Source organism: Lathamus discolor, chromosome 2, assembly GCF_037157495.1.
Source record: "Lathamus discolor isolate bLatDis1 chromosome 2, bLatDis1.hap1, whole genome shotgun sequence".
NCBI classification, from domain to species: Eukaryota; Metazoa; Chordata; class Aves; order Psittaciformes; family Psittacidae; genus Lathamus; species Lathamus discolor.
This window is the reverse complement of record NC_088885.1, coordinates 128,115,152-128,133,758: the sequence shown is the minus strand read 5'-3', so window position 1 is coordinate 128,133,758 and position 18,607 is coordinate 128,115,152. Positions and strand designations below refer to the sequence as shown.

The 18,607-nt window shown below is 39.4% G+C and overlaps 1 protein-coding gene across 2 annotated transcripts in view; it reads right to left on the bottom strand.

The window, feature by feature from the left end:
• The window catches only part of CRISPLD1 (cysteine rich secretory protein LCCL domain containing 1), a 35,985-nt gene extending 23,437 nt beyond the window's left edge, over positions 1–12,548 (bottom strand). The window contains exons 1-2 of one of the 2 annotated variants that reach the window (XM_065668466.1): positions 12,272–12,548; positions 11,000–11,322 (exon numbers count right to left, since the gene is read on the bottom strand). In XM_065668466.1, the coding sequence (XP_065524538.1) occupies positions 11,000–11,257 (258 nt within the window). In that variant the 5' untranslated portion in view covers positions 11,258–11,322; positions 12,272–12,548. Of the gene's footprint in view, positions 1–10,999; positions 11,323–12,271 lie in introns of those variants that run through there. The other variant, XM_065668467.1, reaches the window with a different exon arrangement.
• Between the last annotated feature and the right edge of the window lie 6,059 nt (positions 12,549–18,607).

Sequence of the window (18,607 nt, the reverse complement as noted above, 5' to 3'; positions counted from 1 at the left end):
GGCATCATAGTCAGATGGCTATAGATGCTTCAGCTATCCACAACAGCATACCCATACAGCAAAACTGCTATTTTAAAAGCTATTTCACCTGAGCCACTACATGCAGCAGGGGCATTGGCTAAGTTTCCAGTCCCTGCAAACACCTATTTTACTGTAAGAGAAAAAAACATTTAGCTCTATATACTTCAGCCTTACTTACAGTAGCAGAAGTGTGTTCCTGCTTCAGCTCTGGAAAACAACTTGCATATCATCTGAGTTATTATTTATGCTATTTCTGCTGCATTTCTTAGATTTCACACTGATCTACTATCTACTATATAAAACATTCACTTCCATGTAGACAGCAGCCTGAAAACAATGCTAATCTTTTAGGCTGGATTGCAATACCACCACGACTGAACTCAAAGCGAATTAGGGTTTTGGTTTGTTTTGAGTTTTGATTTTTTATTTAATTTAGAACAGGAATGTGCTTTTGAAATGGAAGTCCTGATCACTCCCACTTACTGTGTATCACTGAGCACTCTTGGAGTACTAACTGGATCTCTTCCAGCTAAAATGCAAGTTGTGCTCCAGGAGCGCATCTAACACTTTGCAGTTGTTCACGGGTATTCAGTCCACACAGATTAATCCCAGTCGAAAATAAAAACCACTGAAATACAGACAGCATGAACGTCAAGTCCTCAGCACCAGTTCTTTTGCTCTACATACCTGCTCCTGTGGCACCACAACACTCACTAACACAGGCATCGCCTTCATCAGTATCCTATTAAAACCCAGTGTAACATCAAAGACATTCCCATAGATATGACGCTATCAGCATTTCACAAGCTTTCCACACATGCTAGATCAGCTGAAGCTAAAACCCAGAGGTTTTCCACCACCCAGGTGGCATATTAAACCGAATGGTAGTAACAGTTACCGACTTCAGCTTCCCACTCTTCTTCTACCCCAGAAGGTTACAAGTTTTACAGCAGGAATGTTGCATGCAATAAGGATCTTCTGAATGCTTCTGGTTTACAACGGACCAGATTAAAATAAACCACATCTAACACCTGTTTAGCTTTATGGACTGGACTACAAATTGTGGTATTTAACCTCTGTCAACATGGGGTTCAAGTAGCGCGTAGACTGAAACCAATGTTCTGCTTATGGAGGAGCTGATGTTTTGGTGAAGATACCGCAGATTAAATTACAATTCATCAACAGCCAAACTAATCACTCCACACAGGGATTAACCTCCCCTGAATTTAAACAGCCTTAAAGCAGATACCTACATCTGAGCTAATTATCCAAATTAGCTTTGCAGTTACATAGACAAATAAGCATCTGTAGAGGTAATTTTAGCTACCCACCTCTAATTGAGATAAACTGTGTGTTGGAAATTCTCATTTTTCTCTACTAATTATAAAAAAAAAATGGCTCAAATGAAGACATATATACCACAGACATCAAAAGCTTGTGGTCGGAGATGACTCCCACCATTTCTGTTGTGTGAGCATTAGACCAAACAAGTAAATTCTCATCCAAAGCGTTAAGTGAGCCTACCAATTATACCAACCAGTACTGCAACAGAAATGACAAGCCCAGTAGTTCAAAAAACGTTTTCCAAAGAAAAAGTAAAATATAAAATAAAAAAATTAAAATAAAATAAAATAAAATAAAATAAAATAAAATAAAATAAAATAAAATAAAATAAAATAAAATAAAATAAAATAAAATAAAATAAAATAAAATAAAATAAAATGGGTAACATTTTAATTGGAGAGACTTTCACATATATAGGAAAGAAGAAAAAATTATATGGAATGGGACTATAGAGAAAGAAAAAAAAAAAGCTAAAATCAGCTCAGGAAAGATGGAAAAGTAAGTACAGTGGGCACCACTGAAAGTAAACATTTACCATGGCATAGTATAAATACCTCATTGCTGTATATATTCTAAATATAGAGAGAGAGTGGTAAAGTAAATACCACAGTACAGTATGGGTATTTATTTACTTTTTAATAGAATCCACTGTATTCTTTAATGACACTGAGAACAAAAAAAAAAAAAAAAAGGAAAGATGAAGCATAGAATGAGAAATGCCATAAGCAAGTAAGCCAGAAATACAGTGAAGAACTAGAAATCAGCTGCAGGGCACCAGTGCAGAATGACAGAAAGGTACAACTGAAAATTACTTCAAAAGACTGATGTTGACTGTATCTATCTAGCCTCTTCCTCTAAGCCAGAATCAAATATATGTGTATTATCCATATTTTTTAAACAAAACTAACAACAGCAGTTTCAGAATAATATTTAATAATAATTTTCTTCTTGAATATTTTTATTGTAAGAGTAAAGAGGATTTCCTTGGTATGCAACCCAAACCTCCTGCCCTGCAATGCTAGTTGATGTTTTATTGCCAAGGAAAAAAGAAATCACTCTCTCTCCTGTTAACAACCTTTATTTATTTCCCTAATGAAACAAATTCAGTTGCTTCATTCCTTCACTCTGACTCCTAAAGCACATATTCTGTCTTTATAATTAATCCCCCTCATTCCTTCTAGAATGGCTAGACCATTCTTAAAAAAATGACTAAAACTGGATACTGCATTTCAGACAAGGTCTCACCAGCTTCACATAGAGAAGTCTCCCTTCAAAGACTGCTGCCTTATACTAATTTTTAAATCAGTGCGACTCCTGTATCTTCTTACTGCAGTGTTACCTCTACGTTTTATTCCTTATATTTTGCCTGTTTGATTTCTTCCTTATTCCATACCTTGCAGTTAAACTTCATCATGTTGGTTCCAAACCACTACTCCCACTTATAAATTTCTAATTTATCTTGTTTTCTGAAACAATTCTAACCTGTGCCCATATTAATGTCTTCTGCAATTTTCAAGTGTATTCTTTAAATGTATGCTCACACAAGTCATAACCCAAGTGCTTACCCAAAAAGGCATGGGCTCCAGCAGCAACACCTTCCACCATCTGCCAGTTTAACAAGAAGCTTGTCAATTTTCACTTGCAAAAACGTCAGGGTGAAGAGTGTCAAAAGCTTTCCAGGGTCAAAAATATGACACCTACTACACCCCTCTGCTACACCGTGCTGGTTAATTAGTGGGTCATATAAAAAATAGAATAGATTGGTTTGACATGGTTTCTTCTTGATGAACAGACATTGGCAGTTTTCATCAGCTTGGCCTTCAGTTATGGTTAGGTGACGTGTTTTGATCCATACCAAGGCTGCTGAATGAAAGCCATAAAAACTAATGAGAATTAGCACATGACTGAGATGCTTACTTTAAGTCATTTGAGTATGAAAAAAATGTGGCCTCTGTACTAGCTCAAGATCCCTTACAGTATACAGCAGAGTGACCACAAAAGCTCAGGAATACTGAAACACGAGACAACTCTCCTTGAATATACAAAACCAACCATAATGACTAGTACTTTTACATCGTTTAAGCAAAAACAAAGAGAATAGCTGAAATTGTTAAACTTTATACTACCAAGGAAGTTAGGCATCTATTTTTCATTGGAGAACTACCACCTGTCTAGAAATAAAATGGTAGGGACCTTACATGCTACCATGTGGCAGACTAGAGTTTATAGAACTTTAACTGGGCAGAGATTCCTGAACAGACCTTGAGGTTTCAGCTACTCCTCTGGACAAGAGTAAGAAGCAGGAAAACTGTGGCTTTTGCCTGGAAACATGAAAGTGGTATGAGGCCAAAAATATTGTTCCCGAACACTGAATACATTGCATCAATATTTAGAAGTATCTCCCTATTAGAGTTTCATGTGTTTGAGCTTTTTGTGTTCAAAAGTAAAACCAGGAATAGGAACCAGCAGACATGACTAATCACATTTAATTCTGTGTGTACTCAAAGCATATTAAAAAAACCTTGCTGGAATATTCAGCTTTCCAAGGTGTTCTGAAACAGTGCATTTATTTTGCTACTTTTTAAAAGCACTGCATAAAGACTTTCTATTAGAACATGACTAAAAATCATCTATTCACTTCTATATTTTGACACGAATGGAAAAGAAGCAAGAGCGTAAATGCTGATCTTGATTTCTGAGTTTTGTTGATTGTCAAATTATGAATTACACATATTCATTACAAATAGTAATCATAAATATTTATAGCTAATCACAAACCAACCAGAGCATGGGCCCTTACCTCAAATCCTAGTAGTGATAGCTACGACAAACCAGCTATAACAAATTGCTTTCATACAGCAGTTTTAGAGAGGCTACAGAATTTCCTGGACTCTGAACAGGAATTAGCTGCAGTATCTCAAATATGTGTCACAGTGAATTCTTTGAGAAGATGATCACTGTAATCTGACATAACTGAATTGAACTTACTGCCAGAAAGCACCCATTGATCATATGTGACTTGTTACTACTGTTAGAAATATGTTTAAATAAAACTTAAAAAAAATACAAAAAAAAAAAACAAAAAAAAAAAACAAAAAACCCCCCAAACCAACTTAATAAAGGATTAAAGGAGTTCTTGATCATTTGGAGATCCAACAGGGAATTCAGGGCAAATATATTGTGATATCTATCAGGCAGTCAAAATTCTGGATTTGATGAGTGAAACAGCCTCAACAGAAACTGTTATCTTCCTTTACTATAAAATAAAAACCGTCCTCTCTATGGACAGAAGATAGTCTTCTTAATAAATCACACTTTTCTAACTATGGGAGTGTCCTGGTTTGAGGACACTGTACTTAAGCCAAATCTACAGTTGAGGATAAATTCATATTTAGCATTTCAATGAAATTACGTTAAAAAATAAGTACTCCATATCCATTAAAAAAAAAAAAAGTTAAAGAAGATTCCTAGGCAGATATCATCATAAAGACTAAGGCTACATGGATCTACTTTTATAAATCTTATTGATTCTGTGTTCAGACTGTATTTTGTATTTACGCTTTTATACTGCTACCACTGATTAATTTTTAATAATCTTTTTGATATGGAGGATGAAGAATGCCTCTGACAGCAAAAATACAAGATGAACAGTTTCTGTCCTATGCTGTTAATTATTTTGGGAAGGCTTCCTTAAACTTTGAGACAGTGAGCCTTTCTGCTACTTTCCACTTTCAGTTTCTTTACTTGGAGTTGCTTAGTTGTTGTTGGCATTACATCAGTAAAAGTCATACCACGGACTTATCCACTTGCTTTCTTGGACACTTCACACTGCACAATCCTTTGCTAAAACTGCCAGAGAGAATAAGAGGATAAGTCAACGTCAATGTATTCTTTGATGCAGTGTCAATAGCCTTTGAGCACAGGCAAAGGAGCTGAAGCACTTCCACCAGTCTTTGAAGTGGAGCAGAAAAGTGGAAAAACAGAGGGAAAGCAGGCAGGTTCACTCTAAAAGAGGTGCTCTGTTCTTGGCACCCAAAGTGCTCTCCAGCCACTTCAGGGATTCCACAAACCAAAGTCCTCCACTCAAAAAGAACATGTTTTTTTTTTTACAAAGTGTCCCTGAAGAGTTTTGGCAAAATGGGCAAGATACGCTAAACACAGACATGAACAAGTTTTGTCAGAAAGGTCTAGGAAATTTAACAGGGCACTTCTATTCAGCATATAAAAGTTCACCAAAATGTGTAAGTGCACTACACTAAAATGTGTAAAGTACACTACAAGGCTTTCCTTTATTTTTCCTAACGCTATTTCAATTCTCCTAAGTATACTGCAGACAAAAAAAATCTCAGCTGGAAGCTGACAGATGCACAGAGAGAAAAACTTCTACCTTCAGACTTACGCCAATCATAGGATCTAAAAGCATCATAAAATAGCCAATAATTTATTTCTATCCCTGTTCAGTCACTATGATGACATGAAAGTTTCAGTATTATTCATGGAAGGCCCCTCGGAAGTCATGAGTCAGTCATGGTTTTGAAAGGAGTTACATGGTATCAGCACTTTCATCACATCACTATCAATTTTTAAAATTGAGACCTTCAGAGGTACCATAACAACACAAAGTAAGAATAAATATATTTTTTTTCTGTAAACAAAATATGGATTCAGTACTGATTCAGATACACATCCATAACTGCCCTTAAGAACCATGCAGCTACAGCAAATAAATTACTGCATTCTGAACTTTTTGAAAAGTACCTCTAGAAGACTGTATTTTCTTCACAAGGTTTGCAAAATAAAACTTTATAGAAGCAAGGCACAAGCTTTTCAGTGACATCCCTAGCATTTATCAGTAGGATCTGGCCAAAAGACAACTATAAATAAGCAAAGACTTCCTTGTTCTACAGGACACCAATGTTCTCTAATTACAGTAATTACAAAATGCAGCGTGTGGCTAATTGCTGAGAAATATCAGGTTGAAATGCATTGCTATCTATCAAAATAGGAACCTAAACACTTTTCAGCACAACAGAGGCACATGCAAGCAATATAGGTCTCACATGAGCTATCTGACTTACTCATTTGTTTGGGAAAATATGCATAAAGTCACAGAATCAGTACTAAAAGAATGATTTAAAATGGAACGCATGACATACTGTGTCCAGTTCTGGGCTCCTCCATACAAGAAAGACAAGGAGCTACTGGAAAAGGTCCAGTGGAGGGCCACAAGGATCATCAGAGGTTTGGAGCATCTCTCTTATAAGGAGAGATCTCAATAAACATATACAGCACTTATCTGCCATTCATTTTCATGACACATTGTTCATCATCACCTTAAAAAATATATTTTTTTCCCCTGTTTAAGTCATAATGTTGACAATTCAAGAATTCTCTCAGCATTGAAATAAAATGTTTGGGAAAGAATGATCTAACATGCAGTCAGAAGGTCACATAAAGCCAATGCAGAGAAGTTAATTGAATTGGTTGGACTACAGTTTCCTACAGAGGAGCTCACACAGGTTCTCTTGCCAGAATCCTTCTATACAGAGAAAGCGACAGAAGGAGAGCTGGAGGATCCGTATCAGACTTAAAACACATTAGATGGAACTGAATACATTAACAGCATCAAATTGCCAGGACCAGACAATACCCTTCAAGAATCTGGAAGAACTTGATCATGGAACTTCAGAATTACTATGTGGCACACAATCTCTCCTAAAATGGACTCATTACCACAGTAACAGAAAACAGAGTGTGAGTAGTAATATTTTAAAAAGTGTCAAGTAGATCCTGAGAAACTGCAGACTAATAGCTGACTTCCATGGAATGATTCCACAGAGAACATTAAAAAACGTTCTAAATACACAGCTAATATGAAATCCTCCCTGAATGTATTAAACTTTGAAGATGTCAACATGTGGAAGAGGATTAAGAGCAGTTAAGCTTCCTACAAAGTTCCTAAGTTATTTAAAAATTAATAAATGACTAAAATTAAGATATCATGAGTTTAAGAAAAAAAGTGATAAAAGACAGAAAACAGAGATAAGACTACAAAATAACATTTCAAATTCCCTGCAAGATGTGTCCATGGTTCTCTGCTGTATACCTTCTTCACAACAGCCCAAGAAAAGGGAATGCAAGATGGTATTCACTACTTAAGGTACGTAAAAACAAGACAGGAGAATAAAAGACAGAGTTAGGGAGCCTCACTAATAATAAGTGACTGAAAGACAAAATGACAGATAGCATTCAGTATGAACACATGCAAAATAATGAGAACGTTGCTGGAGATTACAGACAACTATTCATACACCTCTTATTCATGCATGACCTCTTAGCACACTGGAAAGATCTTGGAGTAATTGTGAGTATCTTTATGAAAATGTCAGCTTTAGTTCAGTCACAATGAAAAAAGTAAAAGAATTTTAGAAATTATTAGGAAGCAAAAAACTGTATCTGTGGTATGCCATAAGTATCAAGAGTTTGTTTTTTTCCCTTTGAATTAAAATGAAAATCGACAACCATAGCAGATAGAACATTTTTCAAGTAAGAGGAGTAGGACTCTCCAGCTGAAAAGATGCAACCATTGAGGAAATTACTATTTTACAAAAAAAAAAAAAAAAAAAAAAGTACTTTTTCCCACAATCCATAATTAAACATATAGCACTCTGGAATTTGATGCCATGGATTCAAACAATACAAATGGACTCAAAAGCATTCATTTTCATAAAAGAAAATTCCACCCAAGACTACTGGCCAAAAAAATTATAACAGCAGATTTTGGAAGTCCCTAAGCTGCTGTTTGCTGGAAGCTGGGGGGTTTCACTGCAGAAGTTTTCTATTTTCACATGCTCTTATCTTATCCTTTCACCCTATGAATCTATTACTGCTCACTGATAGAGTCACAGTACTTGGGAAGATGAACTTGTCATCTGGTAAATTCAGCCAGACAACCATGAGAACATTCTGTTCCTTAGACGTATCTACCGTGAGTAGATACAAACTGAAAAAGAATCACAAAACTAACCCAGAGATCACAGATCCTTGGAAAAACAGATCTAAGAGTGCTTATCACTTCACCTGGAAAAGTGGAACTTGTTCATCCTATTATTGATATGAATCTAGAAAAATAAAATCACTATAAAGTGTCAAAACAGGCATTTGCTTTAATTATGGACAGAAAACTAGCAGTAATACAGCTATATCTGTCAAAAGTTATGAAATGACAAAATAGAGTTTGCCTCCAGTAATTTAATTATGCAATAAATATAATGTGCAATATGAATAATGCATTATGATTATGATACTAGTTTTTCCAAAGGAATCACTTTACACAAAACCATGCTTCCTTAATGAGCTATCATTTATCGTTCCTTCTTTGCTGTTCAATCTATGGCTCCACACAACATTTGCTATTCTGTACTCAAATTTCACTCTTATTAAACAATACATGCAAACAAACAGAAATCCCATAATTTCCTCCTTCTTTCAAGCAGTAGAGGGTTTCCACTGTCTCCTAAATTATCCTCTCAGTTCCCAATATTGACCCTGCCAGCTTCTTCCACATACAGTCTCCCTTACCACTCACTCACAGGTTCAGTCTTTTTGTGTAGCCTCTTAGTGAAATTCTGTGCTGTTAACCTCCCTCCATAAACTCTTGCTTCCAAATTTTCTTTGACCAGGAAGTCACAGTTCTTCCCCCTAACCACATCTATTCATCAAATGCTCTTTCTCTCCATACCACTGATTTCTCTACACCTTCTTGACCAGACACTCAGCCCCCCTGCATGCCCTTCTCATGGGTCTCTGTCTCTGAACACATATCCATTCCTTTGGCCAGATTCTTTACACAGACCCTTCCCATTCATAAATCCTAAACTTTTGCCCACCCCAATCCCTGATTCCCTTGGTTATTATCCAAAAATTGAATTCCCCTCTCTTGAAAGCTGCTGTCCCATTCCGAGTATCAGGACATAAGTCTATCTCCTTAATACTAAAATTGTGTAATCTCTTTTCCATGCTACTTGTACTCTGGGTCAGGGGTCACAGTGGAGCACAGAAATAAAAACACAACAACAACACCACAACAAAAATTTGTTCCAGATGTAGACCTAACACAAAGTCTAGGCCAATGTGTGCGCAGTGCAGGAGGAATCTGTGAGGAATACAGCTGTCAAAAGTGTAACTCCAAGGAGCATATCCAAGTTCTTTTCAAAATATGTAATGCAGGTAAATGTAGAATATCATTAGGAATGGAAAAAAGCACATAACTAAAAATCAAAGCTACCCTTTCGCAGAATCTTGGGGAAAAGCATTATGGTATTTTAACATAGGAAAACAATGCAGTTTTCCCTATTCTTATTTTACAAAAATTCTGGACAGCTTTTTCTTAAGTTTTCCAGAAATAAATCAACTTAGGTTATTGGAAACAAGAAGCTAACCTATATTATAAAAAGGTCTGATAAAGTCATAACAGAAACATACCAGTTCAAAGATACGTGCAGACTATTTTAACTGAAGGAGTTAAAGGGGTTTCAGATATTATCATCCCCTTATTTGGACATGAAACATGGTAACTAATTCTCTGATGGCTCTTAGTCTAATATAGTAACACTCATACAGGTAAATTTAAGTTAAACTGCCTTTATTCATGGCTTAAGTAAGCACAGTTTCTCCAGGGCACAGTTCAATCAGATCTCCAAGCTGATAAGACACCACTCCAAGCTGCGAAAGACATCTACATCTTGAAGTGTGTTAGTATGATCTTCTGTCATAACCTGACAATGTAAAGTGTCAGGGAAACCTGCGTAATATTTGGTATAAACAACCCAACCTACAGTAATGCTATTTCCTTGGTGCCTGGACAAATAAACAAATAACACACAGCGTGGACACAGGAAGAAGATTTGTGCTTTTCCGCAGAAACAACAATACTGAAGAAAAGTTGTCCATTCTTGTCAGACCTCTGGACTTCTTCAAAGCTCTAATGACCTGATTTGATTTAATTAGCAAGGACAGACAGAGTTAGCCTTGAACTATGGCATAAAATCAAAGTTCAAAACCATGGGAGATTTAAGTCTACTAATAATAAACCAAATATAGATGCTTCTTAAGGGAAAAACACAAACAGTAATTACGCATTACATTATTAATCTGTTTAACATGGGAACATACAGGAGTCCAGTCCAGGAACAGATGCCAAATTAAATAGAAGACTTTCTTGCTCAGAAATTCCATCTAACCTAGAAGCATGGGAGAGTATTCATGTTATTTTGAAAGTTCAGAGTTCAGTAACTCTTCTTAGATGGTAACTTCTTGGGTCACAATCAACTACTTTGAGCAATGTAATTTTGGAAATTGAATCCTACCACTGAAGAATTGCCACTTAAATTCAGGAGAGCTATGAAAGATTAAAACCATTAGTATCAGTAGAACATGGCATTTGATCCACAAGCAGCCACTTTTATCTCACAGTTCACCTCTGTACAAAAGGAAAAAAAAAAGGACAAACAAGAAACAAGTGCTTTAAACTGGAAAACAAGCAAGCCAAGACTGAAAGTATATTGTGTTACAAAGTGACAGCAACCATTCTAAGAACATTTCTTTCTGCACGTCACTATCAGTTTTTCCTTACCATATATTCCATATTGGAAGCTGGTGGATACACCTGACCCCGTAATTTATTATGAAGATCCAAGATACTTTGCATATCACTGTCTGTGATAGCCCTTTTCCCTCTCTGCTTGGCGATCCACCACTCACCATCTTCATCCATGTACTTTTCCAAAAGTTCCTCTAAGAGCGTGGCATTGGGAAGAACCATTGCGGAAAGTGCTTGAGCTATGAATAGCAAGGTGGTGATTCTGAGCCATTCCTGTACTACATACTTCATGATGAATGATCTCAAAATGCTCAGGAGTTAGCTCCAAGACAAAGTCTTTCTTCCAGGTCTGTTGGCTGTAAATGCATAAGAGAGAGTAATGCAATTTGGAGACTGAATCGCTGGCCTGTATGAACTTACGAAGCAGCAACTGTAGTTTGTATAGTTTGCCTCTGCTGTTTAGGGGGAGAAACCAGGATGCTACTCTGTTTTTACTCTAGTGTATACATTGTTGATTTGGGAAGATAGTTTATCTTCAACCTTATGAACTTCAGTCTGTTCAAGCTGTTTTATATGGTACACTGGCATGCACATTTCATTGCCTTCATGCAGGAAAGCATGCTTTTCATAGCTACTTAAAAAGAGCCAGACATCAATGAAGATTAGACTGTAGATAAGGTTTTCCAGTACTGGAATATAAGAACAAAGTAACTTAAAAGGCTTGCATCCATTGCCAAAATAGTAACTGAAAAACACAATGAAGTTTATATGAAATATCCCCTGTTGGTGCATTTCAAAATACGACTTTGATTAAAGTTTTTTTTTTTTTTTTAATGATTTCCAAAAACCTAAAGTAAGTATTCAACTCGAGAAAGCAAATGGGGGTTGATGAGGTTAGTCAATTCACCAAACAAAGGAAAGCAAAGAAACTCTGGAAAAGTAGTACCACTTCCAAGAACAGCATATACCAACACTGCCTACTACATGACTGAGTGCTCTAGGTGGGAAAGCCACAGTCACTCCTGCACCACGGGTGCCTGGGTGAAAACGCGCGGATCCCGCAGCACCGACCGCGCCGGACCCAGCCGCTGCGAGGGAAACAAAAAGCGGCGAAAGCGGCAGCCCCGGGCTCTCTTCGGCACGCTGCCCCGGCCCCGTTCGCCGAGGGGCTTCCGGCCCCGACGACCCGCACCCTGGCCGGGTCGCCCCGCATGCGCCGGGGTCTGTATCCCGCCGTACCCCTCCGCCGCACGGAGGATGCTGCGGGGAGCCGCCGGGAGCCCCCCCCCCCCCCAACCCCCTTACCCTTCCGGCGGCTGCTGCCTCCTCCCTCTGCAGCCAGCTTCGCTCCGCCGACCACCTCCTCGCCAGGCCAGCGCAGGAGCCGGGGCCGGGGCCGAGGGGCGCAGGCACGGCCTCGCCCCGCTCACTGCAACGGGCAGCCGCGCTGCGGACACGTCCAGCAGCGGAGCGTGGCGAGGGACTGCCGCTGAGCGAGCCGCCGCCTCCCCCGCCGGCCTAAAGCTCACTGCCGCCCCGAGCAGCTCCGCGCTTCTCCCGGCTCCCTCCCCTCCGGGCTTTTATCGAGGGCGGCGGTGACGTGCGGCGGACACCCCTCCCCGGCACCCCTCGGGGCGGGACGCGCCACGCTCCGGGCACCGCTCCCGAAAGCGGCCCCGCGTCAGCGCCCGCACCCTCGACCGCACTGCCCGTCCCAGGAGCCCCCCCGGGCGGTGTCTGGAGCGTGGAGGCAGGAAGGGTCGTCTGGGTCCTCTGCATCCTGCCAGAAGCTGCCCTTGGTCCCGCCAAAGCTGTCGACCATAAAAGGTGGAGACGAGCCCCGACCCCAGCCGCCTCCATCCTCTGGTATCTGAGGAGAGGATGCTAAAGCAGCACGCTCCTGCTGAGATACAGCAAGGAGAAAAAGCTAGGTGCTCATACACGAGCTCCGCAAAAGGCCAGAACATGTCAATAGGGATGGAGGTACCAGGACAGGAATTTTACTGTGGATTCAGACCAGCAGCATGAGATTTGTCTTTAAGAAGTAGAATTCAAAACTGTAACCACTCTCTTGTGCTTCCCACGAGATCAGGGGGTAGAGATGTACTTTTTCATTGTATTTCATCGAAGTCTTCTAGCCTGAATTTTGTATGTAAGAGGACTGGGACAATGTTTCATTTATTTGGTATAATTTGGTACATGGAGCTAACAGCAGGATTGACCAGATTCCAGTCTTCACAGGATTGCTGTACCAGCTTGCAAAGGTTTTCTGTATTTTATTTTTCAGAAATTGAGAGGCTGAGGTTAAAATTCATCAGAATCCAGCTGGCTTCAGACCGGCTCTGTAAATGCTTCCAAATTTCATGGGCCCAAGAGAAACAATGCCATGCAAGTAACACACTGCTTCTTATTGTACTCTCTCTTTGTTCTAGTTATGATTTCCCTAAAGACTTTGAAACTAACCTGTCTTGCAGAATTCTATAGGTACTCTGTTACACGCTGTGATATGCAAAAATCGTTATGCCCTATATTGGTTGATCCTTAAGACTTTTTCTTTGCAATGTTGGGAAATGGACTTATGCACCGGGGTATCGGGCAATACTACACTTTCATCCCAGCAAAACCTTGTTGAGGTAAAATGCCACTGTGCAGCTGCATGCACAGACTAGATGCAAGTTTTGTCAGGGTTTATGCACCAGGATGCCTTAACATCAGTAATTTTTGGTGCAGAAGAGTGAGCCTTGCTTATAGTCTGGCCTTCTAAGAGTTTGAAGAAAGGGGAAGGAAACAAAAAACTATAAGAACTTGCTGGAGACTACATGTCAGATCTGGATTTTTATAATATTCACATCCCATTTGTCTTGCTACATGGACTTTCATCCTCTGTAGACCTCTAAACTCTAAACCACTAAGGTAGAGCTTCATCATCATCACCTAGTAAAGAATGTGTGTCATACCAAGCCGCTTATTCTGTGTACAGGCACAAGTGTTATTTCATTATAAAGCTGCAGAAAAGGTTTACTGTTATAGCTATTAATGGTTGCGCACAAAAACTGAAAAATTTGAAAGGAGTGAAGATATTTATGGAATTCCCATCAATCACTGGAAAGCACAGAAGCTGCCCCTTTCACTCAGCACTGGACATCTGCTGGGTTTCAAACATAATATAGATCAAACGTCTTTCATTCTGAGTATTCATCATACTTCTTAGAAAGCACTTGATCATATTTGGTCTTTGTCAGATTGAAGACCTTATTATATTGAAATAAAAGTTTTAGATTAAATAAAATAAATTCTAATATAAAAAGAGCTAGGCCTCATTGGAATTGATTACCTCTTTCTTTTTGAGTTATCAAGTAATTTATCAACAAGTGAATAAACCCTTTACACTCTGTGAACTGTGCTCTTTTTTTTATTTGCTATATGGCTGTAAAATTTGTGACCACGTAAAAGTGTTGTGATTGCCAAGTTATATTTTGACCTAATTTTGTATATATAATTAAATGTAACTGCCTGGATCTGTTGACTTTATCAGCTTGGGGGAGACCCTTTTCTCCTGTTTTGTTAGTCTTAATTCTATGAAACCTTTGACACTGAGGATGTAACTGCCATCTGTATTCTAAAATTGTTGCAATAAACATTTAAGCACCATTACATCTCCTGAAGCTAAAACTAGCTATCCTTTCCCAAAGGCACGTGCAGTCAGATTCAGTAACTGTTTTCTGAACAGCTGTAGCAGCAATAACAATTGCGACAAGCAAAAAACACACACAAAAACCCCCAAACTGCTTGAAATAAATTAGAAATGGGTCACCAGGTATATGCTGTACAAACACTGAGAATATGGCTCCAAGAAAACCCTAGGAAAGAAGATTTTTTAGGGAAAGAGCATCTTCTGCTGTTTGGTTCTTCCAGAGCTCCAGGAGGCAGAATTCCAGCAGTCATTGTAAATAAGCAAAGACCTGAATGAAAGACACTTTACTCCTCATCAATTTGTTTTCCTAATAGAAATAATACACAGGGCCCCCACGTGTGGGTAATTGGGTTGAGAAAGAGTGACAGGACCAAGTGAGGAAGAGAGAAAGACTGTAAAACATATACACACATACTTAGCAAACCTGCTAAATTATAAGAGCTGAGCTTTTAATTGATAACAGAAGGAGGAAATAAAATTCAGGCCACCTTTCTGTTGATTTTAAACATCTTCAGTTAATATACCTTCTGCTTTTCTGCTTGACATTACAGTGTCACAGCACTGCATTGACCTAAAGGAGTTATTAAAGTCTGATTCATTACAGGACTTTGGTGCCACTTTCCACTTTTTTTTTTTTCCTTCCAAAAATTAGGCCTACAAAATCAGTGTTTAGTTGTTGCCTGGTCCTGTAGGCAACTAATAACCATGGGAACAGTTTTTGCCCGGAAAATCCTCTGTACACCCGAAGTTCAGTCCCTGGAGTTTGTACGTTATTGTGTGTATCACAAACCTCCTGTCAGGCATGTAAGTAAGCTCCAGTGACCTTCAAATTAGACACCCCTCTGCGTATATGTCCTAACAGTGTGGAAAATTGATCCAGACCCTCACAAAAAATGCCCAAGCAGGAGACCTTTAAGGGGAAATGTCTATAATGTGGGAGACAAGTTTTCGAATTTAATCTCTTCCTGATGTAGAGCAGGCTGTTGAATGCTCCTTTGCTGAGATCTAATAGGCCCAACACGTTGCTGAGTGGTCTGATTTGATTTTGCTTTTTGATTAAACTGTTTCATTTTACAAATAAATATACATAGATCTAAAAAAGGGCAAATGTATCCAACTGCAAGTTGGTGGGTAAAATGGAGGAACTGCGCTCAAAGCCTTGCTTTAAGTTTTTGCCCAAACTGCCCCTGCAGTTTTTTGACTTTCTGCCTGGTCACAAAAGTCACAAAAGACTTCGGTCAGGGACAACAAATCATAGAATCATAGAATCATCGAATAGTTAGGGTTGGAAAGGACCTCAAGATCATCTAGTTCCAACACACCTGCCATGGGCAGGGACACCTCACACTAAACCATCCTACACAAGGCTTCATCCAACCTGGCCTTGAACACAACCAGGGATGGAGCACTCACAACCTCCCTGGGCAACCCATTCCAGTATCTCACCACCCTAACAGGAAAGAATTTCCTCCTTATATCCAATCTAAACTTCCCCTGTTTAAGTTTTAACCCATTACCCCTTGTCCTGTCACTACAGTCCCTGACAAAGAGTCCCTCCCCAGCATCCCTATAGGCCCCCTTCAGGTACTGGAAGGCTGCTATGAGGTCCCCACGCAGCCCTCTCTTCTCCAGGCTGAACAGCCCCAACTTTCTCAGCCTATCTTCATACGGGAGGTGCTCCAGTCCTCTGATCATCCTCATGGCCCTCCTCTGGACTTGTTCCAACAGTTCCATGTCCTTTTTATGTTGAGGACACCAGAACTGCACACAATACTCCAGGTGAGGTTTCACAAGAGCAGAGTAGAGGGGCAGGATCACCTCCTTCGACCGGCTGGTCACGCTCCTTTTGATGCAGCCCAGGATACGGTTGGCTTTCTGGACTGCGAGCGCACACTGCCAGCTCATGTTCATCTTCTCAATGACCAGCACCCCCAAGTCCTTCTCTGCAGGGCCGCTCTGAATCTCTTCTTTGCCCAATCTGTAACTGTGCCTGGGATTGCTCCGACCCAGGTGTAGGACCTTGCACTTGGCATGGTTGAACTTCATAAGGTTGGCATCAGCCCACCTCACAAGTGTGTCAAGGTCCCTCTGGATGTCATTTCTTCTCTCCAGCATATCAGCCGAACCACACAGCTTGGTGTCATCGGCAAACTTGCTGAGGGCGCACTCAATCCCACTGTCCATGTCAGCGATGAAGATGTTAAACAAGACCGGTCCCAACACCGATCCCTGAGGGACACCACTCATTATTGCTCTCCTGCTGGAGATTAAGCCATTGACCACAACTCTTTGTGTGCAGCCATCCAGCCAGTTCGTTATCCACCGAGTGGCCCATCCATCAAATTGAAGTCTCTAAATTGGAGAGACAAGTATGTTGTGTGGACAGTGTCAAACGCTTTGCACAAGTCCAGGTAGATGACATCAGCTGCTTTACCCTTGTCCATCAGTTCCGTAGCCCCATCATAGAAGGTAAAGAAGTGATGTGTGTTATTATTTGTGCTGTTGTGGGTACATCAAGGAAACCTTTATCCAAACCAAAATTATTCCAATGTTGCAAGATCTTTTGATAGATGGATTCCCTCAACTGAAAATGTCCCAGCCACATCCATTGCTGAGGACCTTGTGAACTGTTTTACTCTTGAGGAACACAGCTCTGTTGGTAATTCAGAGACACATCTCAACCAAAGCTTTCCGTATGTCTAAATTTACCAGAGTAAAAAGATGCATCAGTCAGAAGTCATAGAAGCACCTAGACACCTTACATGTACTAGGTAGCATTTCCAAGCATTTCCTTTTATCAGAAGGCATCACTATGCATTCTCTAGTACAGTTCAAGCATTAGTTATCTTTAGACATTGTAGCATCTTAGACAAATTACTGGAACTGGTTGCCTGGAAAGGTGGTAGATGCACCATCCCTGTAGACATTCCAGGCTAGGCTGGATGTGGTCCTGGGCAGCCTGATCTAGATGAAGATGTCCCTGCTCATTGCAGAGGGGTTTGACTAGATGACCTTTGGAGGTCCATCGAACCCAATCTATTCTATGATTCTACATCCATTGCTTTTGATATTTCACCAGCAGAGTTCACAGAGATCACGGTTTTCCAGCTTGTCTTTCAGAAAAATATTTAAAAGAGCAGCTCTTAACAAAAATACTCATAGCACTCCACAGTTCCTAGCCTTTGCATGAAGGAGCCACACCTGTGATCATGTATCTATTCATGATTCATCACTATGATGAAGAGCAAACTTAGCAGAGATGTTTTTCTGTACAATCCTCACCAGCTATTTCACACAAGTGACTGAAAATGTAATCACAAAGGTCTGTAAAAGTGAATAGTGAAATATAAATCTTTATAAAGATTTATAGAAAGTTATAAAGATACATGAAATTTATGAAGTCATGCAAAGACTGTATGATTCTAGAGCAATTACTTGAACACAAGTTTATATATTTAAATTATGAATGATGACATTAAGATTTTTCTCTTACTTTACTAGTTTTAAAAGTTTCATTTTAAAGTTAGAATACAATGATTGCATGAGGACAGAACTGTAATTTTATTATCATTTTGTTACTTTGAAAAAGTCATTCTTGTGTATTTACAGTGATTGGAAGCCATTATTTCTACTAAGGGGAGCTTCTACTTTGCTTTTAATTGAGATTAAAAACTGTTCACTTTTTTAGTTTAATTTTGTTCAAGATCAGCTAATGAAGAAAAGTTACCAGCAGTTAAGATTCTGCAACTAATATGAAATCCAAGAAAGGTTTTGACCAACGGAGAAATGTCAGAGCTGCAGGCCACTGGGGAGCTGGGGTGAATGAAAGGCGGGTTATCATTAAAAACATCATGATTTAAATTCCTTTGAAGGTACACTTTAAAAGAAAGATACAGGAAATTGTCCTGATTTTTGAACTGTGTTTATTATAAAATTGTTTAATTTAC